The sequence below is a fragment of the Acinonyx jubatus genome, chromosome D3 (genome assembly GCF_027475565.1).
Source record: "Acinonyx jubatus isolate Ajub_Pintada_27869175 chromosome D3, VMU_Ajub_asm_v1.0, whole genome shotgun sequence".
In the NCBI taxonomy this organism is placed as follows: domain Eukaryota; kingdom Metazoa; phylum Chordata; class Mammalia; order Carnivora; family Felidae; genus Acinonyx; species Acinonyx jubatus.
Window position 1 is genome coordinate 27,198,891 of NC_069392.1, and position 18,427 is coordinate 27,217,317.

Consider the following 18,427-nt stretch of genomic DNA (forward strand, 5'->3'; position numbering starts at 1 on the left):
TTTAAGTATCCAACTGTAATCACTGTGGGCTTTTACTCAGACATCAGTGTAAGTTTTCACTCTGTTGTAGTGACAGTCTCTTTCCTCTCTTAACTAGTGCCTATTGCTTAGTTTTAAAACCAGTGTTGAGAGAGCACTTGTATGTTTCTTTTTTTTCTTTATATTAATACTTTATAGATGCAGGTATTTACTTTCTCTCAGATTTTGTACATGTAAAGGTGTTAGATTCCAATTAAATATATGTGAAGCCACTTATCTTGTTCCACAGCTCGCTGATGCTTTGTTTTTCCCTTCATGCCCAATCTTTTTTCTCTTTGTATTACATTTTGACTAGTTTCTTTTTTTTTTATAATTTTTTGTTTTTTTTATGTTTTTTTTTTTTATTTTTTTTAACGTTTATTTATTTTTGAGACAGAGAGAGACAGAGCATGAATGGGGGAGGGTCAGAGAGAGGGAGACACAGAATCCGAAACAGGCTCCAGGCTCCGAGCTGTCAGCACAGAGCCCGACACGGGGCTCAAACTCACGGACCGCGAGATCGTGACCTGAGCCGAAGTCGGCCACTCAACCGACTGAGCCACCCAGGCGCCCCGATTTTGACTAGTTTCTATTGCAGTGTCTGCTAGTTCACCAACTTTTTCTTCAGTGTGATTACTAATTCCAACCATTGTATTTTTTCATCTCTAGAAATTCAAATCTCTCTCTTTTTTATTTTTTAAATTTTTTTAAACGTTTATTTATTTTTGAGACAGACAGAGCATGAACGGGGGGAGGGTCAGAGAGAGGGAGGGAGACACAGAATCCAAAACAGGCTCCAGGCTCTGAGCTGTCAGCACAGAGCCCAACGCGGGGCTCGACCCCATGGACCACGAGATCATGACCTGAGCTGAAGTCGGATGCTCAACCGACTGAGCCACCCAGGCGCCCCCCTCTCTCTCTTTTTTTTAATTTGAGAGCATGCACGTACGCATGCGTGTATAAGCTGGGGGTGGAGGAGGACCAGAAAGAGAGAGAAAATAGACAAGGGGCTCCATCCCACGACCCAGGGATCATGGACCTGAGCAGAATTCAAGAGTTGGACACTGAGGTTCCCAGGTGCCCCATTTCGAGTCTTTCTTATACTTTCCATTTCTCTCTTTGTCGTGCTCTACTTTCTTTTTCTTTTTATATTTATAATTGTTTTAACATTCTTGTCTACTAATTCTATCATCTCTGTAATTTCTGGGTCTTATTAGCTTTCTCTTCATTATGGATTATATTTTCTTGCTTTCTTGAATATTGGTAAAGTTTTGATTAGATGTAAGACATCATGGATTTTACATTACTGGAGTGCTAGATTTTTTTGGTATTCCTTTAAATATTTTGGGACCTTTTCTCTGGGATGCAATTAAGGTACAGTTCAGTTCTTTCAAAGCTTACTTTTAAGCATTAATTTTTTTTTTTTTTTTTTTTTACCGTTTATTTATTATTGAGAGACAGAGACAGACCATGAGCAGGGGAGGGGCAGAGAGAGGGAAACACAGAATCCAAAGCAGGCTCCAGGCTTTGAGCGGTCAGCATAGAGCCCAATGCGGGGCTCGAACTCACAAACTGTGAGACCATGCCCTGAGCCGAAGTCGAACGCTTAACCGACTGAGCCACCCAGGTGCCCCTACTTTTAAGCATTTTTGGGCAGGTTCAGAATAGCCTTTAATCAAAGACAGCACTGAGTATCTTTCTGAAGACTCAACTATTTGCGTATGTGGTAGGAGGTCTTTCCCCCTCCTGGTGATAGGACAGGAACTAGTCCCAGCCCTGTTCCACGTGAATTTAATTAGTCCATCAGCTCCTTTCTAATGGCTCCTTCCCCAGCCTTGGAGTTTCATTATGCCTGTGCTTCTGATCATTATTCAGCTGAAGACTCAAAACCTTCTGCTGATCTCCTCAAACTTCTCTGAAATTCTCTCCTGTCCTGTAGATTGCCCGGCAGATTCTTAAAATTTGAATTGTCCTACACTCGTGGAGATAGCCAGGCTCTATTTGGGTTTCCTTTCTCTTCATTGCAGCCAGGAAACTCCAGACAGTTAGCCAGGGTAGTCATAAGACTAATCTTGCCTATTGTTGGAGTTCTAAAAATTTGTTTCACATACATATTGTCTGGATTTTTTTGTTGAAGGTAGGAGAATACATGAGCTCGTGTTCTTTCATCATGGCTAGAAGGAAAAGCCTGCGAAGGTATTTAGAACTTCAGGAACTCTCAGTTTATTGCCTTATTTTAAAGCTGTCTTGTTTTTGTTTGTTTTTTTGTTTTATTTTGAGACAGCACACGCAAGTGGGAGAGGGAATAGCAGAGAGAGAGGAGAGAGAAAATCCCAAGCAGTCTCCACGTTTTGGAGCCCCACGTTAGTGTGGCGCCTCATGTGGGGCTCGACCCCACAGACCATGAGATAATGACCTGAGCCAAAATCAAGAGTCAGACGCTCAACTGACTGAGCCATCCAGGCGCCTCTAGGCTGTCTTGTTTTATATAACTTACACTTGATTGGTTATTTTTTTCTCCCACTGGAGTAGACAGATATGAGACAAAAGATGGTTTAAATTACGTCTTAAATCAGTCATGATTCCATCGTCGTAGCTTGTTTCATAAATTGCTTCCTCTAGATAAATATTTTTAATCTTCAGTCTTTGATTTTATTTTGAATCTTACCTTTAGTTAACGTGATCTTCATACTTCATTTAATGGTTGCACAGTGACCTGTTACATTAATATTCCATAATGTATTCTTATTTTTGGCATTTGGTATTTCTTATTTATTCTTAAATTTGTATTAATTTTGTTCTTTTACATTGTGCTGCAGTAATTCTCTTCATTTATCATCCATATTTTTTTTTTGTCTTTTTAAAAAACACTTATTTTTGAGAGAGAGTGAGCGGGAGAGGGGCAAAGGGGGACTGAGTTAAAGTTCAGTTAGGTAAAGTTTTCAGTTTACTTTTTTAGGGATATTTTTATTCCATCAAACATTCACCTTTATTTTAATGGGAGATTGAAATAGCTATTAATGAAATGCTTATGTTTCCTTCTCTGCTTATTAAATTTAGCCCATGTTATTTGCATGCTAATTATTTCATCAATTTTGGAGGTACCATTTAGTGGAATTCTCTTGTCAGATAAACTTTTAGGTTGGAATAACTTTAGATTTACAGAAGTTGCAAAGATCATACAGAGGGTTCCCATGTGCCCCCACCCAGTTTGTTTCTCCTGATGTTGACATCTTACATTTCTGTAGTAAGCTTATCAAAATTAAGAAACCAACATTAGTATAGCTAAACTCTAGACTTTATTCACATTTCGCTTTTTCATTGATTGCCTTTTTCTGTCCCCAAGATACCACTTGCATTTTGTTGTCATGTCTCCTCTGGTCTGTGACTATTCCTCATCCTTTGTTTTCATGACCTTGACAGTTTTAAGGAGTACTGCTCAAGTATTTTATAGAACGTCCCTCAGTTTGGATTTGTCTGAGGTTCTCATTACTAGACTGGGGTTACAGGTTTGGGGAAAGAATTTCATAGAGGTGAAATGACCTTCTTATATCATCCTGTCAAGGAATTCACAATATTCATGTGATATCACTGATGGTATGAACTGTGATCACTGGATTGAGGTGGTATCTGCTGGATTTCTTCATTGTAAAGTTACTGTTTCTCCCTTAGCAAATTCTATTCTAGTCTTACTCCTCCAACCTTAACCCCAACATGTCCATCCCTGTGCCCCACACTCCATTGCCCCATGTTCCCTCAGGCCTCTGCACCTTTGCACTTGCTTTTCTTATAATTCACGCTCTCTTTTCCCCCCTGGCTAGCTCTGGGGAGCCTTTTCTTTCACACCACCCACGGCTTTCATAATACCCTGTGCCTCTCAGTTCACCTGGATTTGCCGGTCATTCTCCTCCTCCTTGCCTTTAAAAAATAGTCAGCTGTACTCTTTCCACTGTTGTCCTCATTCCCCTCCGTTTACTTACTTACACCCACGTTACCACTTTTCATCTCATTGCAGATTCAGTGAATGTTTTGCAGCTTTTATCTTTGTTAGTGTCTTCTATTTGGAACTCTTTCCTTCTTTGGTTTCTGAAACCCCACCCTCTCCGGGTTCTGGTATGTGGTTTAGCATGTAGCCTTGGAGTTGGACAACAAGAGTTCTCTTCTCATTCCATTATTACTTATTACTTTCTCTCTTAAGCCAGTTACTCTTCCTCTGACTGCTCCTGAGTTCTATTCTCAGACCTCTTTTCTTAACATGATCTCTCCTCAGCAGTGCTACCCAGTTGGCTTCTGTTAACAATTCTGATATCTTATTCCCAACCTTGATCTCTCCTTAATGCTCTTAGAAGCAGAGAACCTTCACTTCCTCCATTTGAATCACCCACCGACATCCTTAGATCTTTAAAATCAGGAGTTGAAGACAGTCCTTGTTCTTCCCAATGCCCCATCTTTATTTTGTACTTCTCAAACCCAGCCCTAATGTGTGCAAGTCCTGTGTCAAGAATACAAATGGGGGCAAGGGAGAATTAATATGGAGCCCCACGTACCATATAAATCAAATTAAGAAACCTTAAATATAATATATTCTATCCTTTTACCACACAGATAAACCTTATTAAAGACTGTAAGGTCAGCTTTAAATCGCACGTTTGTGGACTTCTTGGAGTTCGGTGCCAGCAGTTCCAGGAAAGCAGGCCTCCAGCATAGGCCTCTTCTCTTCCCAGCCCTAGGGCTGTGCCCTGCCGTGAGCTTGAGCTTGTGTGTATGGACACCCAGCTTGACATGACAGACCAGGTGCAATGCACACCCGGTAAACAGCTGCCCTTTGGCCACTCTGTGGTATTACACACTAGAGGAGCATTCTCTCAGCAGAGCTGCCTTGGAAGAGGCCTGCACAGCCTCAGAAGCAGATTCAGGCGATGGGGAATACTGGGGCTCCTGATGGGCACGTTCTCCAAACCCCATAAACACTTCTATGGAGAGGGGCCTGGCTGGGTGAGGGCCGCAGTTCCCATAGATGTCCTGCTCGTTTTCCTTTCCACATGTTACAACCTCTTGCTTTTCTTGGTGCCCTTGCTCCTCTTTCAGAAGTCTGCTCATCCTTCAGGATATGGTTTCTATAGGTCTCTTCTTTTAATCTTCTCCTAATATCCTTATTTGGACTTAATCCAAATCCAGCTTCTCTTTGGGTTTCAGAAGTGCTTTACTGTGGTAAAGGCATTATATGTTGTCTTTTCCTGTCTCCTTCCCTCACTAAATTACAAACTTCTTAGTTTCTTAAGGGCAGGATTGTTACGTGTTTTCATCACCAGTCCTGACATAAAGTCTTAGAGATGGGAAGTGCTTGACAAGTGCGGCTTGAGTCCACCACGGCTCTAGTGTCATTCTCATGTTGTTGTGGTAACCCTATCAAAACAGGAAATGAAGTTAGTTTAGCATGACTTGTTCATAATTGACTCATGCTGGTTCCCTTTTCTTCCCTAAGTGATCACAAAACCTCTGTTAAATAATCTCCAGAATTTTGTGGGCTTCTCCTTCCATGTTTACTGATCAAATATGTTTCTGGAATCTGTCTTTTCCCACCCACCCTGCCTCCGGAATTGACCACATATTCATTCAAAGAGCTTTGGTTCGTTCCTTTTTTTAGGAACTGCTCTCTTAAGAGCAATTGATCAGCAATATACTGCACATATTTAAAGTGTACAATACATTGTACATCAATGAATCTGTCAACACAACCAAGATAACATATACATCACCTCCAAAGTATCTAGTTTCCATTTGTGTAGTCCTTCTGGCCCACCAGCTCCCTCTCCTCCCCAGCCCTAAGCAACCCTATGATCTGGTTTCTATCCCATTTTAGTTTGCATTTTATATGAATGGAAGTACTTTTCTGATGGTCTGGCTTTATTCAGCATAATTGAGATTCCTCTGTGTTGTTTATATCAAGTTCATTCCCTCTTATTGCTGAATACTAGGATTCTGTTTTGAGTATTGAGTGAGCTCCAGCCTTGAGCTCACCTCCAGCCTTGATTTACTCCCATCCCCCACGATTTATGGATGTCAGGATTCATCTGGAACTTGAGGCTAGATTTATGTAAGATGACTGGCTGTCAATAGCTTGAGTTCCTCAAGAGGAGGGTACTATTTATACTCTTTGTATCCTGTTAGAATAGTCCTTGGTACATAGCAAATACTAACCCAAGACTGCATATAAAACCCCCCTTTATTTGGGGGGGGTGAGTGAGAGAGAGAAATAATATACCAATTCCAATTTTTTTAAAGATTTTTTTAATGTTTATTTATTTTTAAGAGAGTGAGTGAGAGTGCAAGTGGGGGAGGGGCAGAGAGAGAGAGAGGATAGATAATCTGAAGCAGGCTCTGTGCTGACAGCAGTGAGCCCAATGCCCAATGTGGGGCACAAACTCATGAATGATGAGAACCTGAGCTGAAGTTGGCCCGTTTGCTGCTTATGGACTGAGCCACCCAGGCGCCCCTACCCAATTCCGGTTTTAAAGATTATTCTGTTCTCTCAGGTGGGAACAAGGTTAAATAGATATTTTGCATTTCTTTCCATTAATTATTTTTCAAGTATTTTTATTAAATTTAATTTCAAGAATTTCAAAATAATTGTGCTTCCTCCTTTAAAGGGTAGGTATTCTAGTCAGTATTCCACTAGTATTTCTCCTGTACGTTTTTTCCCCCTAATCAAGAAGAACTTTTTTTTATATTTTGAAGAGGTTCACATGGCTCTTCAATCAAGATAATACATAAAGAGGTATACAGTGAAGGGTTTTGCTCTCCTATCTTGTCCCACTCTGGCTTGGCATTCTGACCCTGCACCATCCCTCCTTTACTTCCTGTGTATCCTTTCAGACTTCTTTATGCATACAGAAACAAATGTTAATATATATCTTTTATTATTTACTAGAAAAAGATAGCATATTTTCCAGTGTTAGACCATGCTTTTTTCCCCCACTGAATAGATCTTGAAGCTCTTTCCACATCATTCCTTTTATCAGCTGCAAAGTATTTCACTGTATGGATAATTACTCCCCTATTGATGGGCGCTTTTTTTTTTTTTTTTTAATTATTTTTGAGAGAGAGAGAGAGAGACAGAGCGTGAGCGGAGAGGGGCAGAGAAAGAGGGAGATACAGAATCCGAAGCAGGCTACAGGCTCTGAACTATCAGCACAGAGCCCGATGCAGGGCTCGAACTCACGAACTGTGAGATCATGACCTGAGTTGAAGTCGGATGCTCAACCATCTGAGCCACCCAGGCGCCCCATTGATGGACACTTTTTTAATTAAACTCTTTATCTTGAGATAATTGTAGAATCATTTGTATTTGTCAGAAATAATACAGAAATCTCAATTTCTCTCAGGGATACATCTTGTATTGCAGTCATACATTACAGTATAAATTATAGCATACAGCTGGAAGATTGGCATTGATACAGTCTATAGAGCTCATTTATATGTCACTGATTTTATATGCACTTATTTGTGTGTGTGTGTGTGTGTATGTTCTGTGCAATTTTATCACATATGTTGGTTCATGTAGCCACTGCCATTCTTTTTTGACATCTATTGAAGTGTATAATATTTTCCTTGTTAACATGCCTTTTTTTTCCCCTTGAAATTTTTTTTATTGGGGCACCTGGGTGACTCAGTCAGTTAAGCATCCGACTTCAGCTCGGGTCATGATCTCACGGTTTGTGAGTTTGAGTCCCATGTCAGGCTCTGTGTTGACAGCTCAGAGCCTGGAGCCTGCTTCAGATTCTGTGTCTCCCTCTCTCTCTGCCCCTCCCCCACTCATGCTCTGTCTCTCTCAAAAATAAATAAACATTAAAAAATTAAAAAAAATTATTTTATTGAACTATAACATACAATATTCTGTTTCACGTGTACAGTATAGTGAGTCAACATTTGTATACATTGCTGATTACCATAAGTCTAGTTACCATGTGTTACCATACAGAGTTAATACAATATCATTGACTGTATTCCCCATTATACATTATATCCCCATGACTTATTTATTTTAAAACTGGAACTTTGTATCTCTTGATCCCCATTACCCGTTTCACGCCACCCCCAACCCCTTCCCCTTGGGGAGTCACCACTCTGTACTCAGTATCTATGAATCTAGGTTTTGTTTTGTTGTATTTTAGATTCCACTTACAAGTGAAATGAGTATATACACATACATAACATATAAATACATATATATCACCCATCTTCTTTATCCGTTCATCAGTGGACGCTTAGGTTGTTTATGTATCTTCACTATTGGTAAATAATGCTGCAGTGAACAATGGAGTGCGTGTCTCTTTTCATATTAGTGTTTTTATTTTTTTTGGATAGATACCTTGAGTGGAATTGCTGGATTGTGTGGTAGTTCTATGTTTGATTTTTTGAGGAACCTTTATATTGTTTTCCATAGTGGTTGTACCCTTTTAAAATTAAAAAAAATTAACTGTAATAAAAAACACAATGTAAAATTTAACATTTTAAGCATTTTTAAGCATAGAGTTCAGGAATGTTAAGTATATATTCCCATTATTGTGCAACAGATCTGTAGAGCGTTTTCATCTTTCAAAAAAAAACTCTGTACCCTTGAACACCTATCTTCTCATCTCCTCCTTTCCCTTGGTAACCACTATTCTACATTTTGATTTTATGAATTTGACAACTTTAGATACTATATATGAGTGGAATCATATATAATACCTTGTGACTGGCTTATTTCAGTTAATATCCTCAAGATTCATCCATGTTGTAGCATGTGATAGAATTTCCTTTTTAAGGTTGAATAATATTCCAGTATATGTATACATCACATTTTCTCGATCCATTCACACATCAGTGGACATTTGTGTTGCTTCCAATTGTCTATTATGAATAATGCTGTAGTGAACATGGATAAGCCAATATCTCTTTGAGATCCTATTTTGATTCTTTTGGATATATACCCAGAAGTGGGATTGCTGGGTTATATGGTAATCTAGGTTTTTTTAGGAATTTTTTTTAGGAACTTCCATGCTGTTTTCCATAGTGACTATGCCATTTTACATTCCCAAGAGTGCACAGAAGTTCCAGTTTATGCATGTTCTCTCCAACACTTATTTTTTATTTTTATTTTTTGATAATTGGCAATCATAATGGGTGTTAGATGATATCTTGTTGCAGTTTTTATTTCAATTTCCTTAATAATTAGTGATGTTTAACAACTTCTTGTATGCTTGTTGGCCATTTATGTATCTTGTTTGGAGAAATGTCTGGCTGACATGATGTCTTATTTTAGTGTTTTTTTTTTAAATTTTTTTTTTTTTAAAGTTTATTCACTTTTGAAAGACAGAGACAGAGCACAAGCAGAGAGGTGTGGGACAGAGAGGGGGCGGGTACACAAAATCTGAAGCAGGCTTCAGGCTCTGAGCTGTCAGCACAGAGCCCGATGCGGGGCTCAAACCCACGAACTGTGAGATCATGACCTGAGCCGAAGTCAGACGCTTAACCGACTGAGCCACCCAGGTGCCCCTGTTTTTTTTTTAATTGAACCATTCTTAAATTCCTATGGTTAAATTATGGCTTGGACATAATGGACTTTTAGTGTATTGTCAAATTACTCTCTTTTGTTGTTGATTTTCAAGCTTGTGCTTAGAAAAGAGATTATTTTTTATTTTTTATTTTTTTTACATTTTATTTATTTTTGAGAAATAGAGTGAGACAAAGCATGAGCGGGGGAGGGGCAGAGAGAGAAGGAGACAGAATCTGAAGCAGGCTCCAGGCTCTGAGCAAGTAGTCAGCCCAGAGCCTGATGAGGGGCTTGAACCCACAAACTGTGAGATCATGACCTGAGCTGAAGTCGGACGCTCAACTGACTGAGCCACCCAGGCGCCCCAAAAGAGATTAGTTTTTAGTCTGAGTTTTAGTTCTTTCTCATTATCATCAGTTTTTATTCTTAAAGATTGTTTACCTTATAGAGATGAGTTAGGAAGCTTTTCCTTTTCTTAACGTTGAACAATTTATTTAACTTTGAATTTTTGTTTTTGAGAACAGCAAGTTTATGAGTTCAAAGAAAAAAATACAATTAAGATCCTAAACTGCAACCATACATTGTTTACAGAGACACATTTAAGGCAAAAGCATTGTGTTAGTTGTGGGGGAAATGGAGATGAGTAAAGATTAAGTTCTTGGGTGGGGGAGGAAAAGAATTGGTAATGCCAAAGTGATTTTAAAGCAAAAACTAGTAAGAGATACCAAAAAGTCCATGGTAGAAGGTAAAGCAAAATAAAATATATAAAACAAAACTGAGAAATCTAAGGAGAAATGAGCAAATATAGAATTGTTATGGAAAAGGGGAGAATTATTTGTGATCAGTTCTGTGGCACCAAAAAGGAGCTAGAAAAGGACCCAACGCCATGGACAGGTCATACCTTATTTTCAAGTGAGAACCAGTGGGGAGGATCTCATGCCTTCTCACGTAAAAGGGGTTATTTCATCATCTGGTGTCTAGTGTTGATACAGTTGGAGGGGCACATTGACCATAAGCACTCTCCCTGGCAATCTTGTGCTTGAAAGCAAATTTATGGCTGTGTTTACCCTGTTTAAGTAAAACTAGAAATTTATGATGTTGAATTTAAACCAGTGTTTTATAACTGTTTTTCACCTGTGTTCTCTTCTGTTGGACTCATGTTCTTGGTTTTAATTACCCAAAAAGAGTTTTAAGTTCTGAAAATACTCTCAATATTGAATAAGCTTGTTTGAATGATGTATCCTTCTGCCTGCTGAACTGAAAATTAGTGGTTTAGGCCTTCATGCAGCAAACCAAAGCAAAATAAGATTTGAGTAGTGATTCTTTTATTTAAGGAAATATATTTCCAGGCATCTGGCTGGCTCAGTCAGTAGAGCATGCAACTCTTGAACTTAGGGTTGTGGGTTCAAGCCTCCATGTTGGGTGCAGAGATTACTTTAAAATAAAATCTTTGAGAGGCCCCTGGGTTGCTCAGTCATTTGAGCACCCAACTCCTGAGTTCAGCTCAGGTCATGATCCCAGAGTCCTGGGATTGAGCCCCATGCTGGGAACCTCACTGAGCATGGAATCTGCTAAGATTTATTCATTCATTCCCTCTCTCTGTCTCCCCCCACCCCTTCCCCTACTCCCACTCGCCTTCATGGCCATGCATGCATGTGCGCTCTCTCAAAATACAAAATAAAATAAGGGGCACCTGGGTGACTCAGTCAGTTAAGTGTCCAATTCTTGATTTTGGCTCAGGTCATGATCTCACAGTTTGTAGGTTTGAGCCCTATGTCAGGCTTTGTACTGACAGTGTGGAGCCTGCTTGGGATTCTCTCTCTCTGACTCTCTCTACCCCTCACCTGCTTGTGCTTGCTCTTTCTGTCAAAAATAAATAAATAAACATTTGAAAAAATAAACTCTGGGGAAAAAAGGAAATACGTTTCATTTCAAAGTATTGGGGGCACCAGAGAATAATATACATATATTGTCAAAAAATTATTTTTTCAAGGTTTCTTTGTTTGCTTATTTATTTATTTGAGAGAGAAAGCAGGGGAGGGGGAGAGAGAGAATCCCAAGCAGGCTCCATGCTGTCAGCACAGAGCCCAATGTGGGGCCTGAACCCATGAACCATGAGATCGTGACCTGAGCCAAAATCAAGAGTCAGATGCTTAACTTTCTGAGCCACTCAGGAACCCCTTAAATTTAAAAAAACAAACAATTTTTTTAATGTTTATTTTTGAGAGAGAGAGAGAGTGTAAGTGGGGGAAGGGCAGAGAGAGAGGGAGACACAGAATCTAAAGGAGGCTCCAGGCTCTGAGCTGTCAGCGTAGAGCCCAACGCAGGGCTCAAGCTCACGAACTGTGAGATCACAACCTGAGCTGAAGTCTGAGGCTTAACTGACTGAGCCACCCAGGTGCCCCCTCCTTAATTTTTTTTTAAGTTTATTTATTCTGTGAGAGAGAGGATGAGCCGGGGAGGGATAGAGAGAGAAGGAGAGAGAGAATCCCAAGCAGGCTCTACACTAACAGTGCATAGCCTGATGTGGGGCTCCAACCCGCAAAACCATGAGACCATGACCCAAACTGAGATCAAGAGTTGGACACTTAACCAACTGAGCAACTGAGCCACCCAGGTGCCTATATATATATATTAATATAATTTATGTATTTTGAGAGAAAGAAAAAGTGTGAGTGGGGGAAGGGCAGAGATAGAGTGGGGGGAGAGAAACTCCCAAGCAGGCTCCACACCATCAGCACAGAGCCCAGTGCATGACTTGAACCCATGAACCACAGGATCATGACCTGAGCCGAAGTCAGACACTTAACCAACTGAGCCACCCAGGCACCCCAGAGTCCATTATTAATAGTAATGTGGGAGAATTGAAGTTGAGTAAAATAAGGGGCCTCCTACAGCATAGTTTTGTGCTGGAGTCATACAAATGCATTAGTAGTTCTCAGAATAAGTAGACTGACAAATACCATTATAGGAGCACAAACTTGAGAATAAACCCATTTAACTATTTTAGATTTGTAGCATTTACTTGAAGAAACAAAAAGCAATGTCTTATTGCCTGCTAGTGTTACTTCATTGCTTCAGTCAGCAGACCAGATTTATTTATTTATTATTTGTTTGTTTATTTATTTATTTATTATGTTTTTAATTTATTTTGTGAGAGAGAGCATGCGTGAGCAGGGGAGGGACAAAGAGAGAGTGAGACAGAAACCCAAGCAGGCTCTGCGCTGTCAGCTCAAAGCTCAACATAAGACACCAGCTCACAGATCGTGAGATCATGACCTGAGCCAAAACTGAGAGTCCGACACTTAACTGACTGAGCCATCTAGGTGCCACCAGATATTGATATTTATTAAAATGAAAAGCTCCTATAGAAAAGATTAAATAGATTATTGATCACAAGATAGTAACACTCAAGATTAAAAATCATCATAAAATTGAAAGCATAATTATTACTGCTTCTACTTGGAATTCTGTTTAAAGTCAGACCTTGAGATCAGCTTGGAAAGAACTGAAAGCCCTGTGTAGCAGCTGTGGAACTCTTTTTTTTTTTTTTTTAAGTTTATTTATTTTTTAGTAATCTCTACACCTAACGTGGGGCTTGAACTAATGACCCCAAGATCAAGAGTCACACGCTCTTCCGAATGAGCTAGCCAGACTCCCCTGGAACTCTTTTGAAAAATACTTTATAGGTTTTGTTATAAGATACCCAAATATTTTGGTTAAATTTCTTTAAAAAAAAAAAAAAAGAAAGAAAGCAAGCGGAGGTTCCTCAAAAAATGAAAACTAGAATTACCATGTGATCCAGTAATTCCACTACTGGGTATTTAACCAAAGGATATGAAAACACTAATTTGAAAAAATACATGCACCCCTATGTTTATTGCAGCATTATTTACAATAGCCAACATATGGAAGCAACCCAAGTGTCCATCAATAGTAGATGAATGGATGAAGATGTGGAATGGAATTCCACAATGGAATATTACTCAAGTAGCCATAAAAAAGAATGAAATCTTGCCATTTGCGACAACATGGATGGATCTAGAGGGTATGCCGCTAAGTGAAATAAGCCAGAGAAGACAAATACCATGATTTCATTCATAGGTGGAATTTAAGAAACAAAACAAATGAACAAAGAAAGAAGAGACCAGCAAAAAAATAGAGCTCTTCCCTCCCACCCCCAGACTCTATTTAAATGTAGAGAAAAAACTGGTGGTACCAGAGGGGAGGTGGATGGGGCGATGGGTGAAGGGTCACTTACTATGATGGGCACAGAGTAGTAATATATAGTATTGTTGAACTAGTCTATTGTACACCTGAAACTAATATAACTATGCTAATTTTACTGGAATTTTTTTTTTTAAAGGAAAGCCTAGGATGAGGCCCAGGAACTAGCGTTTTTAACAAGAATGTAAGGTGTTCCTGATGCAGGGATCTGGGAACCACAATTTGAGCAGCGCTTTAGTTGAGCTCTCAGGCTCAACTATTGATGGCAACCTATCAGTGCAGCATTGTACCCAGGTAGAGAAATACAAAGAGAACTGACCTGAGAAAGGGTGTAAGCCTAAGATACTTTGGAAAAAGTGGGCCTAGGGAGATTAATCTTTTGCATAAATGAGTTATCCTCTGTATATAAATTATGGGGATCTAACCTGGACAGTATATATAAAAACACTGTTGTCCTCCACTTTTAAAGGTATTGTGGGGGTGCCTGGGTGGCTCAGTCGGTTGAGTGTCTGACTTTGGCTCGGGTCTGATCTCACCGTTTGTGAGTTTGAGCCCTGAGTCAGGCTCTGCGCTGACAGCTCAGAGCCTGGAGCCTGCTTCAGACTCTGTGTCTCCCCCTCTCTCTGACCCTTCCCCACTCTCACTGTGTGTGTGTGTGTGTGTGTGTGTGTGTGTGTGTGTGTGTGTGTGTCTCAAAAATAAATAAACGTTAAAAAAATTTTTTTAAAAAGGTATTGTGAAGACAAAATGTAGTTAAGTATATGAAGAGCTTTGAAGGGCAAAGGTTTTTTTGTAATTAAGATGTTAAAATAAATTTTAAAATTATGTAGTATTGTTAATACTATATTTAAAATGTGATTTCCCCCCTCAATGGCTTTTGTGTTTTATGGTTAAATACCATTTTAATACACATAGAATCATCATTTTTCTTCAATAAGAGTAATTTGCTTATCATTTATATGAAGGCCAGTCCTGAAACTGTATAAGCCTACACAAATTACTTGAAACAGTTCCCTTAAAAAAAAGAAAGAAGGGTTCTGTCATTTTGCAAGTAAGACAAGTAGATGCAAGCAATCAAGGCATCCTCTTGGGTCCATTTCTGTTTGGGATAAAGATGTGTTTGATGGTCATTTGGATGTTTCTGCTGAGTCAGAGGAATGTGATGCAACAATAGGAAGTTGTTTTGGAAGACAAATGATTACTCTCACCAGAATGCAATTGCTGTTAAAATCAGAGGGAAAATGTTTTGTGTGTGCATGTGTGGCATAAACCCACGTGCCTGGGCTTATGACTGGGCATCTACACATTTGCCAGGGCTGGGCCCTCTAATAAGTTTGAGATCGAATATGTGCTATATTGTGCCAGCTGCATCCTTCCTAACTTGAGTCTTTTTTTTGTGGATAATATACATAACAACTTCATATGTATGAAATAAGTATTTACCCTGTGTGCTAGTATTTAATATTTACCAATTTTCATTCTTTCTGCCAAGATGTTTTGAGAACTATTTTAAATGCCATCTCTCCCCCCCATTTTTTTTTTTTTTTTTAGCTCTGCTTATGATAATGTCAACAAAGTTCGAGTAGCTATCAAGAAAATCAGTCCTTTTGAGCACCAGACCTACTGCCAGAGAACCCTGAGGGAGATAAAAATCTTACTGCGCTTCAGACATGAGAACATCATTGGAATCAATGATATTATTAGAGCGCCAACCATCGAGCAAATGAAAGATGTGTATCCTTTTCAGGCAACTGACTCCACTGATTAGTCACCTTGTTGAGTAAAGTTAACTTGAAATGCCTGGACTTGTCAGAGTAAAGGAAAAGTATATATAAAGCACATTAAAGGGGAAATTATAATCTGCTTGCTATTTAATATAAGATTTGTGTAATTTTTATCTTTGATTCATTTTATCAGTTGTAACTATTTTTAGAGTCTTTTGGCAAATCAGATATTTTTTGTTTCAGCAAAAATTTTGTTTAAGTGCAGTTATGGAGAATCTTAACACCATTTTAGTCATTTTTTTTTTCCATTCAAGGTATGGTTTGTTATGGTAACAAGAAATGAACAGTAGACTAAGAAAGTGGGTGCCCTGGATATCACCTCAAATCTAGACTGTTCTGATCTTAGATAATGTCATTCACTTCCAAGTCTGTTTTCTCATCTTTAGAATTAAGGTACCTAGCCTTCATGATCTTTAAAGCTGACTCAGCTCTGAATTTATGTTATTAATTATGACCAACATTTAGAAATCTGGACTAAACAGGTCCAGAGGATACTGCCTGGGTAAAGACTGTATTTGAAAAATAGAAGTGTTAAGTATACCGAAGAGGGTCTGCCAAAAAAGAGTTACTGTTCAGGCTAGTATAGCATTCCTACCAGTTTTTCCAATTTGCATTCTGCACACACACACACACCCCCCCCACCCCACCCCACCTCACCTCTACCTTTTCATTTTTAAACTGCTCTATTATCAAGTTGTGGTGCTATTTTAAGTGAAATGCCTCCTGCTGCTACCACCTGTTGTCCTGCTTTAAGGGCTTTGCTTGGAAAATCAGGTCTCTTTCAAGATGACAAGTTTTCAAATCCTGTTTTCTTTGAATCCCATGAATCTGTAGGGGACATACAATAATATGTACAGTACTTACACAAATGAATATGAGAAATGCAAAAACACTGCTAATGAAATAATAATATGGTGAAGTTAAAAGCCAAAGGGTTCTATAATTTCTGTAAGAAAGATGTCAGCCATAGATAACATTCTAGATGGCTTGGATACGTGGATAGTCAAGAAAGCAAAAGGAGCAAAACCAGCATGAGCCCCTTAGCATGACTTCCCAATACTGTCTTGTGTTTAGGATCTTAATGTTAATTGAAGAGTCAGGCACATAGAGGACTGAATTTAGTAGCAGTGTGTTCTAGGTCTGTATTTCCAAAGATTTTATGGTTGATTCTTAAGGAGAAGGAGGGGGGACAAGAAGGTAAAAGAACATTATAAAGAGTATTACAGATCATTGCTGGGCCAAAGAGAGGAGGGAGTGTATGATGCCTGCTGGCCACCTTCCTCTCCTAGCCCTTTCCGGTAATCATTGGAGAGGGTTTGTTGATGGTAGACACCTTGCAGTACTAGGAGACTGATACATCTCGATTGGCCAGTATTTCCATAACAGACTGTCTCAGCTCAGTCTAGGCCCATTGTTGGGCACATCAGGCAGATAATGCCTGTTGTGTCACAGGACCTAAGAAAGAGTTAACTACTTTAGATTCCATCCATAGAGGTATACCAAGTTTTCATCAGTTTCTCCTATCCCTTGTAAGGCCTCATGATATAATGACCATTTGGGGAGAGGGTTCATTTTGTTTTCAGTGTTTTGCTACATGTAACCAGATATTGGTGTGTTACCTTAACCTGTCTAAACAGATATATAGTACAGGACCTCATGGAAACAGATCTCTACAAGCTCTTGAAGACACAACACCTCAGCAACGACCATATCTGCTATTTTCTTTACCAGATCCTCAGAGGGTTAAAATATATCCATTCAGCTAATGTACTGCACCGTGACCTCAAACCTTCCAACCTGCTGCTCAACACCACCTGTGATCTCAAGGTCAGCTAGGTTATTTACTCTTCGGGTGATATATGTTGGAAAAACTCTTTCACCGGGGCATATTTATGTTGTCATCCGTACTTAAAATCATACCAGAAATTAAATGAAAACATTTTTATAGCTTAAAAGCAAAAAAAAATAATGCAAATAAAGAGTGCTGGTCCTCTTCTTCATTCCATTGTTCCTCCTCTCCAGAGGTAACCACTATAACACATTGGTGTGTTTTCTTCCAAAGTTTTTGCTATGCTCTTACATGTATGTGTATGTTTATGCTTACATATATAAAAGCAGGATCATGTGCATTATGTGTAAGTTTAAAAATCATCCATTTCATTGGTAATCTTTTTATTCAGTAAGTTATATACAAAGAATGCTCAGAAAGGGATGTCTGGGTGGCTCAGTTGTTAAGCATCTGACTTCAACTCAGGTCATGCTCTCATGTTTCACGAGTTTGAGTCCCTCATTGGGTGAGCTCAAGCCTCGCTTCTGGTGAACATAAGCCCTGCTTTGGGTAAAACATGAGCCCCACTTTGGGTGAGCCCCACCTCCCTCCCTTCCTCCCTCTCTCTCTTTCTCTCTATCCCTCACTCACTTGCACCTTCTCTCAAAACAAAACAAAACAAAACAAAAACAACAGAAAAAACCCCACACTCAAAAAACAGCACCAAACTTAACCTTAATGACTTTAATACGTAAATATCGTATTCCCAACAAATAGGGAAGCCCTAGATCCTTATAGTCCTCAGAATTCTCTTAAAAATGGGCAGCATTTGTGTACATATATTTCTATTTTAATAGTAGAACTAATAAATAAGGAGGGAAATCTACAGATGCATTAGATATGATAAAAAGGCATGTGAATTCAAGAAGACCTAGATAAATGGAAGGATATGCCATGTTTATGGATTGATTGCAAGACTTAATCTTGTTTAGATGGCATTGCTTCCCAAATTGGTCTACATAGTCAGGGTGACTGTGTCAAAGCTCCAGGTGGCTTTTTTGCAGAAATGGGCAGGCTGGTCCTGAAATGTGT

General features: G+C 39.2%; 1 protein-coding gene across 1 annotated transcript in view; it reads left to right on the top strand.

The window, feature by feature from the left end:
* Window positions 1-18,427, top strand: part of MAPK1 (mitogen-activated protein kinase 1) — a 108,985-nt gene that overhangs the window by 49,379 nt on the left and 41,179 nt on the right. Inside the window, exons 2-3 of the mRNA XM_027049667.2 lie at window positions 15,335-15,517; window positions 17,205-17,394. Of these exons, the coding sequence (XP_026905468.1) occupies window positions 15,335-15,517; window positions 17,205-17,394 (373 nt within the window). The remainder of the gene's footprint in view (window positions 1-15,334; window positions 15,518-17,204; window positions 17,395-18,427) is intronic.